Source organism: Numida meleagris, chromosome Z (genome assembly GCF_002078875.1).
Source record: "Numida meleagris isolate 19003 breed g44 Domestic line chromosome Z, NumMel1.0, whole genome shotgun sequence".
Lineage (NCBI taxonomy): Eukaryota > Metazoa > Chordata > Aves > Galliformes > Numididae > Numida > Numida meleagris.
The window spans coordinates 10262997-10279554 of record NC_034438.1 but is presented as its reverse complement, the minus strand read 5'-3'; the positions used below and the strand labels follow the sequence as shown (position 1 = coordinate 10279554).

Genomic DNA, 16558 nt, shown 5'->3' with positions numbered 1-16558 from the left:
CCTTTGGAAAAGGGTATATCTTGGCCTTGGTTAGCAGCTCAGTGCTACGTGGCAGACAGCCCCATGGCTGGAGCACTCTGCAGTGAGACCTTGAACGCTCCCAGAGGTGCCAAGAGCTGTTAAGCTGGAAGATCTCTGTTCATTTCCCAGCCTATGTGACTGGGAACTGTTCAGTCAATAAATTTAATTGGTGTAGGACAGGCAGACAAGACTGCAAGGTATCACCTTGCCAAAGGAGATACTCATAAAGCTGTTGTAGTGTAGCATCACTATGTGGTTTCTAAAGCCTGAGGTTTCCTATAAAACTTTCACGAAAAACATTTGTTATCAAAACATATTTTATTTTTTATCAGGATAGGCAGAACACAGTAGATATCCCCAATTAACATTTCCATCTTCCCTTGCCATCACAGAAAGTCATTTCCTCTTGCTTCGTCTGTCACTGTTTAGAGGCCAGGAAATTTTACTTCAAGGTTTGTGAAAAACTGATTTTTACAAAAAGAGACATGTCTGATGGAACATTTCTGCAAATCTGGTACATTATAAATAACTCTGTGGCTAACTGAGTTAGGAAAACTAGAATCGTTTTATGTCAGGTGGAACAGGTGGTGTTAAAATTCCTCTTCAGCTTGTTTGGAACGAGAACATTTCAGTTCCAGCAGTCTCTTCACAGTATCAGCCACTGTACGCTCACCGTGCACCTTGTTATCTCTGGTACGGATGTTAACTGTTCCACTTGCCTTTTCCTTTTCACCAACAACTAGGAACAACCAAGATACAAAAGGATGAAATTACCATTTAAAAATCTCTTCCCATCAGTTCCCTTTAAAAACACAGAAATATTTAACAAAAATTCTAAAAACTTAGCAACTAACATTTCCTCCCAGGACTCCCAGGAGGTCTTCCTCCTAGGTACTCCAACTCAGACCTGTAACAGCCAATAGCTTTATTTAATCTCATATCACTCAACAGACTTTAGTATATGATAAATTACTTAGCAAAACATGAGTAAATAAAAAAGTAAACTGAATAACCCCTGTTTGATATTAAGGAGAGCCAGAAAGTTAAAATGAGAAATAAGAGTAATCCAAAGGCAAACATTAGAAACACAACCTGATTACTAATAACCAAGAGCTATTTGTTTGCTTGGTGTTTACAGAAACAACAAGATAGTTTACTAGCAAAGCCCAAAGGTTTGCTAATTAAACGCTGATAGGTACCAAGACAATCTCTATATGCAGCATTACTAATGTGAAGTTTCTGTAATGTACTTGGAGGTAGCTACAGGATTGCATTTCTGCACTGAGTGGGAGATTCCTCAGCTGCAAGTACCTAACAACTCCTTGAAACAGCCTTTGAACTTAAGTGAGATTTTTTTCCTGGTATGCTCATCATTTGTTGGTGGTTTTTAAGCTAAATTCACAGTCACAATTAACAACCTGAATGACAAATGACATTGGTTTTGACACGCATCTCCACACTGCTTATCAGAAAACAGCAAAGGACTTTTATTAAAGCAGCAGTAATGCCCTGGGCCACAAAACAGGGATCTCTTTCACTAAAAGCCACACAAGGAAGGAATGCCCATCAGAGGTACAGGGGAGACTATCTGGAATGGAATCTCTGAAGGAGTAAAGTGAGCTAGAACACTACCACCTGCACAGAGAACCCCTCTGAAAAGGGCAGCCAGCATAAGGTAAAAACAAATGCACTATACATTACCCAGAATAAAGTTATACTGTGCAAGCTGAGCATTTCTGATCTTCTTGTTCAGAGTGCACCCAGGATCTACATCAATATCCACCATTAACCCAGCATCATGGAATTGCTGTCTGACCTAGGAGAAAATGTATTTAAACTGTCACAATAGTATATTTTCTGATAATGAACTATTTGTGACCTGTCACGTTAAGCCAGTCAAGCTTATCTGACCCCTCTAAATCAAATGCACTATCGTTAGTGCTCAAGCCTTGGACATGACTGTTATTCGAAGCAGGAAATGAGGTCTGCCATCATAACCAGTGGACTGCTAAGCACCGACGCTAATACCTCATGTTTAGCACTAGTATCTATTTCAATTTGACACTGTGAATGGCATCAGCATGGTGAAGCTTTCGATTAAAAGTTGTTTGTAAATTTTTATTTTTAAAGTTTGCAGGCTATTTTATTTATGTATCATGAGTTTGAAAGAAATACAGAAAAAAGTCTGCTGGATGCCAAAGATGCAGAGAACTTTCTTCATCTTTCTTACTGCTCTGCAAGATGGACATTGCTATCAAGAACTGGAGCCTGAAGCACCAAAACCTCACAAAGATAAGCATTTGATATTTGAATTGCCAACATCTATTTTAGTTCCTCTTTAAAATCCATTTTAAAGAGTAGCTTACTGTCATGTTAATGAACAAATGATACAACTATAACATGCAAAGACCTAAAATATTTCCCTGCAACAAATAATACTAGTAATTAATAGCTGAGCATTTCCACTAAACAGAGTATTTTTGAAACAAACCAACCAACAAAAACAAAACCACATAATTCACCTTTTGAGCATATTCATCACATGTTGGTCCCACTGGTACTACCATTACCTGCTGTGGAGATAGCCAGAGTGGCCTTCAATAAACAAGAAAAAAAAGAGCATTTTGAGTATTTTTCAGAATGGAAAAACCTAGTAACAGATAAGACTAAAATCTACACAAGAGATTAATTAAGCCAGCAGCTTAGATTGGTTTCAGAGGCATTGACAGCCCCATATTTAAGTTACAATTTATCTTCCAAAACACAAGAGTAACTAAAACAATTGCAATGTGGGCAGAAGTACTTATTGACCTGAAGACTAGAGTTACATTTTCTACTCATAATTGAGTTAATTGATTTATTTACTAACAAATACTGGGAAAATATTTTTTGTCTTGTCATCCTCAGAGGGGTCACAATACTGCAGGAAGTAAAGGAAATTACCAGCATAAATGACTCTTTGCCATACAGTGAACCTGGAAAAGCAAGGTGAGAGATACACACTTTGTGTATGTTCAAGAGTGGTACCATGCAGGTGTTACTGTACCTCTTACTATTTCATATCTGAAGAAAGGGATTCAGAGAGAATTGCCTCTTGATATACAAACAGCACACCTCTGTAGCAAGCAAGTAAAATAAACCCTACTGACAACTGTATGCTTGGGGCTAATTTATCTTTCATGTAAAAGTGTTTGCTCAAACTAGAATCTATTTTTCAATCTTACCATTTGCCTCCATAGTTTTCAGTTAAAATGGCAATCATTCTCTCCACAGAGCCCAGGATAGCCCGGTGAATGATAACTGGTCTTGTCTTGTCATTACCATCATGGCTGTGAACAAAGTTAGTTACACTCATGAATAACAGAGAAGTTAAATTATATAGCAATTAAGAACATCAGCCTCTGTGCTTACCTGACAAAGGTGAGGTTAAATCTGATTGACAGCTGAAAGTCTAGCTGGATTGTAGCACACTGGTGGTAGCGTCCAATGGCATCTTTAATCTGAATGTCAATCTGACAAAACAAAAGAACAGAACTCTTACCAGAGTTTGAGATGAAGCACACCACTCTGAAAATAAATTCACTGTATTAAGATGGAAGCTTTCACTCACATAGTACAGTTAGAGTGTACATGGTTTTAGACAACACACTTTAGCCGACATTACGATTTCAAATGACTTGTGAATTCTGATGTAAACTATGTCAGACCTAAAAACAGGATGAGCACATGGAGAGATGTTACTTCAGAGGGAACTGCACTGAATGTCTTGAGAATGTTTTCTATGAGTTTGCTTGCTTTTTTTTTTTTTTTTTCCATGGGACTTTCATGAGTCTTTTCACTGAGTAAACTCAGCAGCACAGTAAGGGAAGGAGGGCAAGTGTAGGCTTTGGCTTCAAACCGAGCACTTATTTCCAAAAATCCTGGACAGAGGATGCATGTTGTATTGTTAAATAATCCACCTACCAAGAGAGATCATATTAATTAATGAAGTGGACTTACTAAGAATCGTCTTTACTGTAGATATCTAATATATTGCATCTGACACTTTGACATCTTGAATACACTTCTGACAGAAGTTAGACAAGTAGACATCTAGAAAACAGTGAATTTCTAGAACCTGGAACTTACTGATCTAGTGAATTGACTGCTTCCTCATCATTTTCCCAATATGGCAACGTGTTTGTTTTTTTTTCCAAACTTAAGGATCAAACAAAGAGATCAGAGTGTTAATTGCTGAAAAACAATGAAGTGCCTTTCTGAAGTCATTTGGCTAAATAATAACCGATTAAAAAGTTTTGCACTCAGGAGCCAGTGTTGATCATAGCTTAGCTACACATTGAAGAAATCAAAAAAGGTTGTAAATGACTTTTTTCTGATAGAAACTCAAATCATCCATTTGGAGAGCACAAAAACGCTCTATCCTGAACACAGTTTCACTTAACAATGCAACTCTAACCAGTTTGCACTAAAACCAACACAAAAGGCTACATGTTTGCTCATTCACCTTACGCTTGCTCCTAATACACTAGCTAAAGTAAATTAAGGTTAACAAAGGAAAGTGTTCCTGCAGATATTTGCCTCCTTTCAAATGAACTGAGGAAATTACTAAATCTTGTTTGCATTTCACGTTATGAATGATTAGCTGTTACAGAATGTTCCACCTACAACTCATAAAATGAAACTGATTCAATCAGCACACAAAGACAAAAATCAGAACTAGTTTACTAGATGACTGAATAAAAACGTAGATTAAATTTACATCTATTAGGGAAACATTTACAAGCAATGTTGTAAGGCCTGGATGAGGGCATTGAGAGCACCCTCAGTAAGTTTGCAGACGACACCAAGCTGGCAGGAACTGTCAATCTGCCTGGGGGTAGAGAGGCCCTACAGAGAGATCTGGACAGGCTGGATCTCCAGGTTGAAGCCAATGGGATGAGGTTCAACAAGACCAAGTACCGGGTCCTGCACTTTGGCCGCAACAACCCTAGGCAATGCTACAGGCTTGGGGCAGAGTGGCTGGAAGACTCTGAGGAAGAAATAGACCTGGGAGTATTGGTCGATGCTCAGCTGAACAGAAGCCAGCAGTGTGCCCAGGTGGCCAAGAAGGCCCATGGCATCCTGGCTTGCATCGGAAATAGTGTTGCCAGTAGGAGCAGGGAAGTCATTGTCCCTCTCTACTCAGCACTGGTGAGGCTGCACCTGAGTACTGTGTCCAGTTTTGGGCCCCTCACTGCAAGAAAGACACTGAGGCCATGGAGTGTGTTCAGAGGAGGGCGACAAAGCTGGTGAGGGGTCTGGAGCACAGGCCTTATGAGGAGCAGCTGAGGGAGCTGGGATTGTTCAGTCTGGAGAAGAGGAGGCTCAGGGGGGACCTCTGCAACTACCTGAAAGGAGGTTGTAGTGAGCTGGGGGTCAGCCTCTTCTCTCTTGTAACTAGTGACAGGACGAGGGGGAATGGCCTCAAGTTGCACCAGGGGAGATTCAGGCTGGACGTTAGGAAACACTACTTTTCTGAAAGAGTGGTCAGGCGCTGGAATGGGCTGCCCAGGGAGGTGGTTGAGTCACCGTCCCTGGAGGTGTTCAAGGAACATTGTGTTGAGGGACATGGTTTAGTGGAGTTATTGGTGGTAGCTGGATGATTGGACTGGATGATCTTGTAGGTCTTTTCCAACCTAGCTAATTCTATGATTCTGTGATTCTAAAGCTTTGTGCCCTCATGCTCAAAGATATCAGAAAATTTCTAGAAATCTTTACTTCATTTGTACAAACTAAAGAGGAAGCTCTTACAAAGACACACGAACTGTGCAAGGGTCTTTTTTAATACCAAAACCATCAGCAACTCATTGCTACAAAACCATGCTAGTAAAAGCAACATTTTTCAGAAATCTACTTAATAAACTTAACTTTATTGATTATTTTTCCCCTCATGACTTTTTTTTCCTGAATAGGAACACAGGTTTAGGATTTTCTTTTTGATTGTTTTCTACAGGATTATTGTAGTATCATACATTCACTGATCAGTGAAATGAACATTTCTAACGCAGCAATCATTTTGGTAACACTGATCTAACAGTGCCACCTCCTGTTCATACCTCTCAATAAACCATTCAACTCCAAGCAGCAAACAGTTTCTACAAGTAAACTGAGTAAAATGAGTACTAAAGCTATGTAAAGAACAAGATCACAGAAAATTTTCCCTCTCTTAAGTAAACCAGAAATTTAGGTCACTGGGAAAACTGACCATTTCAGCCAGAAAGCACCATTTACAATATCAGATAACTACATATATACATTAAAACAAACAAAAAAAACCCAAGTCACCACAAAAACAAAAACAAACAATGAAACAAACCCACACCTTCCTTTCCTACTTCAAGCCTTTTACAATCTCAGGTTGTACAAGTTTGTCAGTTTAAGAATCAGTGCTGTTCTCTATCCTCCAGCCAAAACTGAACAGCACCAATTCTTCAGAAATGCATACTGACATTGAAAAATTTAGTTGTAAAGTTACATTGGAAAGGAACGTGCAGGACAGGTTGAAAGTAAAAGCTGTCTTTATGAAGAAGATCACGAAGAAAAAACAAAAGCATCACCCTACTATTTTCTCTATAACATACAAAAACCAATGTATTTAACATCAGTAAGCATCTATCTGTACTTTTTAACTCAAAGCAATTTAGGTGTTATTCAAATGAAGCCTTCATCATGGTCAGGTATCTGCTTGAAGTTGTCTGGCAAATGTTCTGTACAAATACATGCCAAATACTTTTCTTTCCAAGGAAATCTATAGTTGGCGTAATTTTATGATGACAGACTTCCTTTTTTTTTCTGCTTGTCTGCTGTACCGCGAAGAACAGTATTGCATGCTACCAGTATTGCTAAGATTACAGAAGCAGCATTGGAAAGCAAGGAATTGTGAGACCTTTTGTCTACTTAACCCAAACAAAATTAAAGCCCCAGGCCAGCTATAAGTCCATTGCAACACACTAACCTTAGGTCCATAGAAAGCTCCATCACCAGGGTTCAACTCCCACTTCTCACCAAACTCATTAAGGCTGTTTTCCAGTTGCTAGAGATAAAGAATATGCGTATTCAGTGTTTCTCACTTCTCACATCAGGTCAGTCTGCTGCTGCAGCCAACTAACACTACCAAACTCTCATTATTTCTCCATTACTGCAACATCTCTGCACGCTCCTATCAGCTCATTTATTATCTGGAATAATAAAGCTTTGGAAGAAACTCAGCTTTAAAAAAGCTCAAATTGAAACTAATGCATACATTTTTTAAGAGGCCAAACAAGCAGCATTAGGTAAGATACAAGAACCCTTTTAGATATCGTCAAAGTTTGTAAATATTGAGGGAGAATCCATCCCTGTTACTAATGCCTGTTTGTGCCCCATTGTCCTTCCACCACCACACCTGCAAGGGCTAACGCATTAATAATGAAAACAATGTGTATGAGGACTGTCAGAATTAGTTCTTTTCATCCTCTTTTTTTTTTTCCCCTCCCACCCTCCCACTATTTAATTGATCAAAAACACAGAACAGAAAGGAGAGAGACAATTTGATTCTGACATGGAAATCGCTGCTATATGGAGAGCTTACTCTCTTTAGACAGCATACGAAGAAAGCTATTTTATTACCAAGCCAGAAACGAAGACAGTTATTAAGTTGTATTTCTCATGTCCAGCTACAGCACTACCTCCCAGAAGGCAATATGCTCTTATAGGACTTGCATTTGCAGCCTTGCCTTCATACAGAAAGGTAATAAAATTACGTTTTACCTTCTCAGCTCGATTCCACACTTCAATATCCCCCAGATACTTTTCAGGACGAGTAGAGAGATTCAGTTTAAAGGAAAATCCAAAGACATCATAAACAGCACGCAAGAACTGCAGACAACTCTTTATCTCCTCTTCTATCTACATGAGAATGGAAATAAAGTCTCAACTACAGGAAATTCAGCTATTCTGATTTTAATACCCAATTTTGTTTAACAAATGCCCATACCTGTTCCACAGAACAGAATATGTGAGCATCATCCTGCTGGAACCGGCGTACTCGAGTGAGTCCTGTAAGAGCTCCAGACAGTTCATTTCGATGCAGAACACCAAAATCAGCCAACCGTAATGGCAGCTCACGCCACGATCTTGGACGATGATCAAACATAAGGCTGAAGAAAAAGTTTATTACTTGAAGCTCATCCAGAATCAAAATTCTGCAAAGAACTGCCAACAGGAAGCAGCCAGTACCTAAGCAAATGCCCAAGCTGCCAGAGATGTCATCTGAATACAACAAGCACTCACATCTAGTTTTTTTTCCAGAAAAAATAATCAAGATATTCTTATATAGGTGGGAGGCTTCCTCCACCTCACACTGAGATGGTAACAAATCCTGAAGCGAGCATTAAAATCTCAATGGCTACATTGCCAAAGAACTGACAATACCCTGGGAGCCAGTTTGGCTACACAGATTTTGTAGCATTAAGGTAAGCTTCAGTTCTGAAGCAAAACTATTGCAATGACAGAAAAAAAAAAAAAAAAAAGACACTTCTTGGGGTCTCTGCAGAGAGCTCACAGATATCAAGACTCATAATTACAACATTCCTGACAAGGATTTTTAGTTGTGTTTTGTTTTTTGAGGGTTTGCTGTTGTTTTTCTTTTCATCAACAGAAAACCCAATTTATCAAAGACAGTGTGTATTTACCAGTGTCCTGGACAGTTCATTGGCTTCAGAGCAAATATTTCTTTTTCCACTTCAAAGGAAAACATGTTTTCGCTGTAATGCTGCCAGTGCCCTGAAGTCATCCATAGTTTACTGTTGAAAATATTTGGAGTGACCACCTCTTGGAATCCACGTTTTCGATACTCACTCTAAAATAGACCCAGTACATAAAATAATCAATAAGCAAATTAAAGTAGTGGTATTCAGGCTTTGATCTGCAGCTACGAGAATGTGCTAGTGCTATTTTTATAGAGTCCATTACTGAAGAAAAAAAAAAAAAAACCAAGCTGGAGATGGCAGCATACCACCCTTCCCTCAAAAATTCCTCTGTAGTGAGCAAGAAGAACAAGTTCCCTCCAACCAAGCAAAGCAGGAATCTCTAATTATTCCATAATACATGGTAGTACACTACAGCCCAAATATATAATAAGAACACAGAGAGAATTTTACATATTGCAACAGGTAGGTCAGGATTCTTTTCCCCATTTTTCTAACAATTAGATCTACAAGACCAAGTCTAACACTTTTATTAAGTAAAATCAACAAGGATCAGTGAAAGAACAGTAGAGTGAGCTTAGCTCTGCTGTTTGTTGTCAAAGAGTCCAAACTACAGGTCATCATCATCATCACTATTTTAACTGCAGTGATAAAAATGTAACTTTGTAGACGTTATTAAAACACCAGTTGTAAGAAACCAGGTTCTTTAGTTCCAGGGCTTACAAAATAGGAGCTTTAACAGCCCTTCATTTCAAGTCAGTTTATAGTATTACACTGTTGTATGCAGCCTACTGTTACATATCTTTTCTTAAGTTAAGTACTTCCTTCTATAAGACAATTTCCAGAAGACATTACTTACCCGGATGAATTCAATTAATGTATTATATATGTAAGCTCCTTTTGGTAAGAAAAAACAACTACCAGGGCTGAGCTCATGAAAGAAAAAGAGTTCTTGATCCTGGAGAAAAATATTGAATAAACTTAGTACTTGTATAGCCATTTTTTTCAAGAAACATTCACAAATGAATTACTACTGACTAGGTACCACCAAGGTTTAAAATAAAATAGAGTAAAAAAATCAATACCAATAGATTGGATGCATTTCACTAGTACTTGTATCCCTGACAGTAACTACAGGGGAAGGAAACTGTTTAATTTCCTATTCTACAGTCAATACTCCAAAACCTCAGTTTTATGCGCAATTCCTAACTTCACGCACACAGCACCCTTGTCCACTGACAAGCAATATTTACTTCTACCGCTCTCTAATTATTCAAATATTAAGTATATATGTGGACTGTAGTTGGCTAACGTCGTGAAAAACTAAGCATAGCTTCAGGACAGCATACAGTGTATTCTGATCATTTTCCTGATGTCCAAGCAGTAGACCTTTTAATAGCATTCAGAGCTATCAATTATTTGACATGGATTTCAATCTAAAAAAGAAAATGAAAAACTAAACAATCAGAAAGACTCAACTCCAAAATGGAGAAATGTACTATGCATTCTAAAAATCACACAGAAGACAGAACTATGAGTGAACAGGCTGCAGCAACCCAGGCAGGAATAAGCACTGCCTGCAGACTGAAGTAGTTATATTTTGTGTACTACAGTGTTCATATAAAGTATTGGTTAGTCTATTGAAGAAAGATATCATCATGTTTGAAACAGCAAAAGCTCTAAAGATAAATTGTTTGCTTTTGGACTTTGGATGCTTTTAGATAGAAAAGAACCTAGCTTTGCAACTCAACTGAGAATACAGTTGCATCACATCTTGGTTGTGACAGCAAGTATACACTGTGTTTGAGATACTTCTAGTTATGAGGTTACGTATACATTATATTTGTAGAATACATTACCATACAGAATGCCTCACCCGTCCAATTTTCCTGTGATCTCTGTTTTTAGCCTCCTCCTGGAATTTTTCCCATTCCTTCAACATTTTTGCATCTGGGAATGAAATTCCATAGATTCGCTGGAGAGATTCCATATCAGCCTTGCCTTCCCAGTAGGTAGATGAATTCTGTACACAAAAAATAAATGAAACAATGAAGAAAAGAAGGAGCCTGCACATTTTACTCCTCCTGCCCATTGTAAAAGGCACAAACAGTAATTTAACAAATTACTGTTTAATGTAGAATAACTATAGCATGAAGAGAGTTTTAATCATAAAAACATAGTACTGGTGAGAAAAATGCACAAAGAAGAGCTGAACAGCAAATGTAAAAAATGGTTTCAAGCTCTATATGTTCCTTTTTTTTCCTTCCCCAAGCCTACTGTCTCTCTCTTAAGCCATCCTATTTCATGTGTTCCATTCACACTCAGCTATAACCATCAGCTGAGCTAAAACTAGAACTCTCACTGATATAACTCAACCAAGAATTAAGCCACACCCACTTTCCAAAATGTGCCAGAAATTAAGTCCCTGGCCATCTATTCGGTCTCCACAACATTTAAATATCATTCTTATGGCACACAACCCTTTGCCAGTTGGTTAAATTGAGTTTATGGCCAAGTTATCCAAATTATGTTCTTGGATAATCCACTGCCGTATCACCCAAACACAGCAACACACTGTCAATGAACACACTTGCCTTGGACAGTTTCAGCTCTTACCTTATGAATTTTTATGGTCTTTATCTTGCCAGTATGTCTAACATGAGGTCCTCTGCATAAATCTATCAAGGGACCACATCTAAGAAAAGAAAAACATTTGTTTAGTATATTTCATCATAGCAAATTATATCTACTAATATTATTATGCATGCAGAATTACCTGTATACTGTTGTAGTTGGAGTATTGACCTTCTCATTCAGGATGCGACACTTGAATTTGTTATACTGCGAAGAAGAACACACATTTGTTAACTTCTTGTTATGCAGCAGAGCTGACCAGCAGTTTATGCTTTTTGCAAACTTGACGCTATAGCACATCAAAGGACACTTTGCTATATAGCATGGTGCTCCTGTTAAACAGAGTACCAAGCTGCCAGAAAGCTGCATGTCTACTCTCCATACTTAAAGGTTTTGATCACTGAGAAACCTGATCCAGCCTCAGTGATGGCACTGCCCTGAGCACAAGAGCAGACTGAAGACCTATTAAGGCCTCTTCCAATCTGAATTACATCGATTCTTTTTAGAGTCTTCATAGAGAAAACTGAGTAAATTCTATTGGAGGTACAAAGTTACAAAGGAGAAAAGAGATTTTATTCTTGCTTGAACTTTCTCAGATAACCTCATTCTTAAAAAAATATTTTATTAAGCTTTCTAAATGCACAACCACATGCAGTTTAGTATCAGCACAGCATTTTACCACAGCGAAAATACAACTGTACATTTGCAAATTTACATCTGTGGGAAATGAAGAATGAGTAAATGAAGAATGCAGATTCAAACATATTGCCAAGGTCACCCAGAAGATGTCCTAGAATTCTTACAGCTGGAGAAAAATCTAATGCATTTCTGAGAATCTAAATGATATATTTATTTTTATTTTTTACTTAAGGTTAAATATCACAAATGAGTCTGTAAGAACACATCTTCAAAGACTACTCTAGAAGACTGTTGCCTATCCCTAATAGAAAATGTGGTTAACGTTACAAATACTTAGCGTATAACTGCTCGATGTGGTAACAACACTCTAAACCAACCTACCTTAAACATCTCAAGTAGTGTTTCCTTTTTAACTTCCAGTCTTTCAAAGGGTTGCTTTTCCTTCATGATCTTTTTGCATAGCGTTTCTAAAGCAGAGAAGTCATTACTTGATACACCCCTAAAATAAACATACAAAAGAGTATGTCATTCTCATTTTCACTTGCGATTTCTCATCTAGTTGCACGTAACACAAACTTTGATATAACTGTTGTCTCCCCCAATGGCTAAAAAAGAAAAAAAATTATAAAACCTACCCATCCTCAAGGAACATGTCGTAATAAAATCCATTTTCTATTGGTGGTCCATAGCACAAACATCCACCATAGATTCGCTCCATAGCTTCACCCATTATGTGAGCACTTGAGTGCCAGTATACCTAACAGAAGCCAAAAAAAAAAAAGGTGGGGAGGGGGTGAGTCTAAATATGCATAACACATTTCTGAGTATTTCAAATAAAACCTTTTCTGAACACTTGCTTCTAAGGGTACTTCATGCAGATCCCACATTATAGCTGTCTTCAGAACAGCAGTGACTTGCCCAGAAACACTGCTATCCTAAGCTCCAGTATTTCCAAAAAGTAATGCTGGAATTTTTTATTTTTTTTATTTTTTAAACAGACTGAAAACAAATAATTCTTATTTCCAGCCACTGTTGAAACGATTCAGATCTGCCAAGAAGTCAGGAAACTAAGCCAACATATTTTTTTTCTGTCAACTTCAATTGATTGGCTCTGCTGACACACAGCATAAAGCATAAGGGTGCACTTGCAACATAACGCCATGGTCCCACAAACATTACAAGTTTGAGAAGTCCTGCGCTGATGTAGAACAGTTTGAAGTCAAAAACTACTCTTTATCTTGAAGTGCAACTGAAGGTTTAGCAAATTAAAGCTAAACCTGTAAGACTTAACTCTGCTTTTATTTGCACAAATCAGAAAACATCAGTATTACAGAAGTCACCATTTAGTTAGTATGAAAATCCTATGTTTGGATGCAAGACCCCTGCTGTGATGAATTTGCAGCATCTTCCAACAAATACCATTTTCTAACAGACAAAAGTTACAAATTTACTGGGTATCTACACTTACATGAAGGAATAGCCAACTGAAAATACTCAGTATACTAAAAAAATACAAGAGCAACTTACTCAGCACACTGACATTCATACTAGCATTTCTGTACTCGTCACTGTTTGTGCAGTCAGTGCTAAAGTGGTTGGTTCAGAAGATCTACTTAACATTAAGGTTGCAAATATTACAGACTTTGCATAATTATGGCAACAGCTTACACACTTCACAACAAATACGCAGCAAAACGTACATTATCTGCAATATCAAGTCCTAAGGAACCATTACAAAATGCAGATGCACCGACACAGCAAATCTTTTTCTCCTCCTCTCCTCTCTTATGCAGTTTAGATGCTAGTTAGAAGATACTCACTGCTTGAGCCTCTTCATCCTCAAACTTCAGAAGCTCCAAAGCGCAATCCTCTTCCAAAGGACGGTCTAGATCCCAAACCATCTTGTTCACTTTAGCAATAACAGTGTTGTCAGCTAAGCCCTGACTGAAAAAAAAAGAAATACATAGTATATAATTGTTTCAAGTCAACAAGCAGAACTACTCAACATTTGCTCCACATGTTGAAAATGATTTTTTTAGGAGTGCTCTGAGTGGGTACAATGCAGCAAATAAATTGCAAAGGAAAAGCAGTTTAGCCAGTCCTGAACACTTAGGAAATGAGATGTAAGAGGAAAGTTGCATTCTATTTTAGACATTCACGCATATCTGACTTAGAGGCAGCTATCTCAATGTGCTAATCTGACTTCAAAATCCTACTGCAATTAAAGACAGAGCTCCTCTTTCAAAAATTATCAAATACTGTTTTTAATGCAGTCATTTTACAGTTATATTTCCACTAGGCAAAAACGCATTCCTTCATCCCAAATTACAAAAACAAAGCAGATTCCAATGACACAGCATTAACAAATGGATTAATAATAACAAAAAAAAAAAAAAGTGGTATTTCACCTCTAGGAATCACCTAGCTTTCATAATTTTGACTGTCAGGGTGTCCAGTGTACATTGTTCAAATCTACCCCCACAAAACATTTGAGTCACCTATCATAAAGAGCACATCTCCAGGGATCTCCCATGCCAATAAAAGCACAGCTAAGCAAAACACATTTATAATGTTAGCTCACTCTAAAAGTCAATTGAAACATCACCCACATCATCTTACCCAGGTCCACAAAAACTAACTTTGCATTTGCTAATGTTAATGATCACAGGCAAAACTCACAGATGTAGATCAGTCTAAAAACTATTAAGTATATCATAGAATGGAATCATACCTAATTCCACAAGCAACTTGATAAGGTGTTGTCTTCCAGGACTCAGCATCAACCTGCTTGCCATCAGGTAATGTAACTTTAATGGGTTTACTATCGTTAGCAGCTCGTTCTGCAAGAAGTGCATCGTGCTCAGCTTTAAGTTTATTGTACATCTCTAAACGCTCATTGATAAATGCAGGCCAAGGAGTCAGCTATACAGAAAGAATAAAGGCACATTCAACAGATTAGTACCCATGATGTCAAGAATGTGAACAGAATGTATATAGTTTTCACAAAGAGCTAAGTGACTACATGCAGCTATGCGTGCGCTATATCTTAAGAGCCAATTATTCTAATTACATAGTAACATTATATGCGCCACTGTTCATCTGTTTAATACACCCATAAGATCCATTAACAAACTACTAGATAGCCTATTAATCTCACGCTTAAACTTGTAGTAAATGCTAGTTTAATACGTTGCCACGGAAAAAATCAATTTGAAAAGGTTGTTGAACACATCCTGCATTGATGTCAGGCTGTCAGTGCAGGCACTGCGGTGCAGATGGCTGCAGCTCAGAGCTGGCCAGCAGCTCTGTGCCCACTATTTACTCACACCAGCCACAAACACGGAAACGGCAGAGCATCTCTGGCAGGCTTTCACTGCCCCATAGATCCACTCCCTATTTCCTGCTGCCAGTGTGGGCCGCAGCGGGCTGTATTTTGAAGCAGCACCTACAGAAATCAGAACTGCTCTCCCATGACAATATAACCTACTGTCAGTAGCAACAAAGTCACTTCATGGCAAACTTTGCCGAAGCAAGAAATAGCAGGGAAGGAAAATACTGCAACAGCAGATAAATAAATCAGAAGGACGAGACAGAGCAAAGCCAGCAGTACATAAAACCACATCTTTAAACACCCCGTGGCCTGACTGCTGCTCACCTCCGCACGCCCTTCATCGCCGCACGCTTCTTTCATTTTCTTCTTCCCGCAGTCCGCCTTTTTTTCTTCCCCAGCGTTCACCTACACCGGGGGAACACACACATCTCATTCTCCAGCAGCTGCTTGCACTTCACCGCAGCCCCACACACCGGGGCACAGCCTTGCGAACCCCCTCCCCCCCGGTTCCCTTAGTACGGAGCCGATCCCACCGCCCTTTCCCGGAGACGTGGGCGCCCCGGCGGCTTCATAGAAGGCTCACAGGGAGAGGACTGAGCCGAGCCGGCCCGGCCGCCTCTCCCCAGGCCTGCCGCGTGGAATCCCGCCTCACTACGGCCCGCGGGTGCGGTGAGGGGGAGCAGGGCAAAACGGGCAGCCGGAGCTGCCCACAGCACGCCCCATTACTGCGCGAGGCCCACCTGCCCGTCAGCGCCCGCCATAGCTGCAGCCAGAAAGAGGTGGGAACGCCTGGGAACGGCGCGGCGCAGGCGCGGCCCGGCCGCCGAAGCTGATGCAACCGGGGGCGGCTCCGCCAAGCCGAGCCAATGGGACCGAGCCGAGTCGAGCCGGGGTCGGGAGCTGAGGCGCGCCCAGGCAGCCGCGAGGGTTCCCAGGGGTGCAACATGGCGGCGGATCTCTCTGCGGCCATGAGGGCGGGAAGCAGGGCGGGGTGCCATCCCCGCTGCCCTTGCGTCCTTGCGTCCTTGCTGCCTTCTCTCCGCCAGGGAGAATCGCAGGCAGGGCTGCGGACCGGGGAGCGCCCGCACACCTTAGGCTCTGCCGAGGAGATGGCTGCTTTGTGGTCTCCCTCTCTCTCTGATCCCCTGATCTCAGCCAGAGAGTCAGTTAAGGATGGATTAACTAATTAATGGGAGTGATTTTTTGC

General features: G+C 39.7%; 1 protein-coding gene across 1 annotated transcript; it reads right to left on the bottom strand.

Moving 5' to 3' along the window:
- On the bottom strand, positions 321-16364 carry TARS (threonyl-tRNA synthetase). The gene is made up of 19 exons (XM_021381048.1): positions 16092-16364; positions 15676-15756; positions 14752-14942; positions 13841-13964; positions 12656-12777; positions 12402-12519; positions 11524-11588; positions 11364-11442; positions 10624-10770; positions 9607-9705; positions 8733-8899; positions 8036-8198; positions 7810-7947; positions 7016-7093; positions 3433-3533; positions 3246-3350; positions 2544-2616; positions 1723-1837; positions 321-760 (listed from the first exon to the last, which is right to left on the bottom strand). The coding sequence occupies exons 1-19, from the start codon at positions 16347-16349 to the stop codon at positions 612-614; spliced, it is 2373 nt and encodes a 790-aa protein (XP_021236723.1). The 5' UTR covers positions 16350-16364; the 3' UTR covers positions 321-611.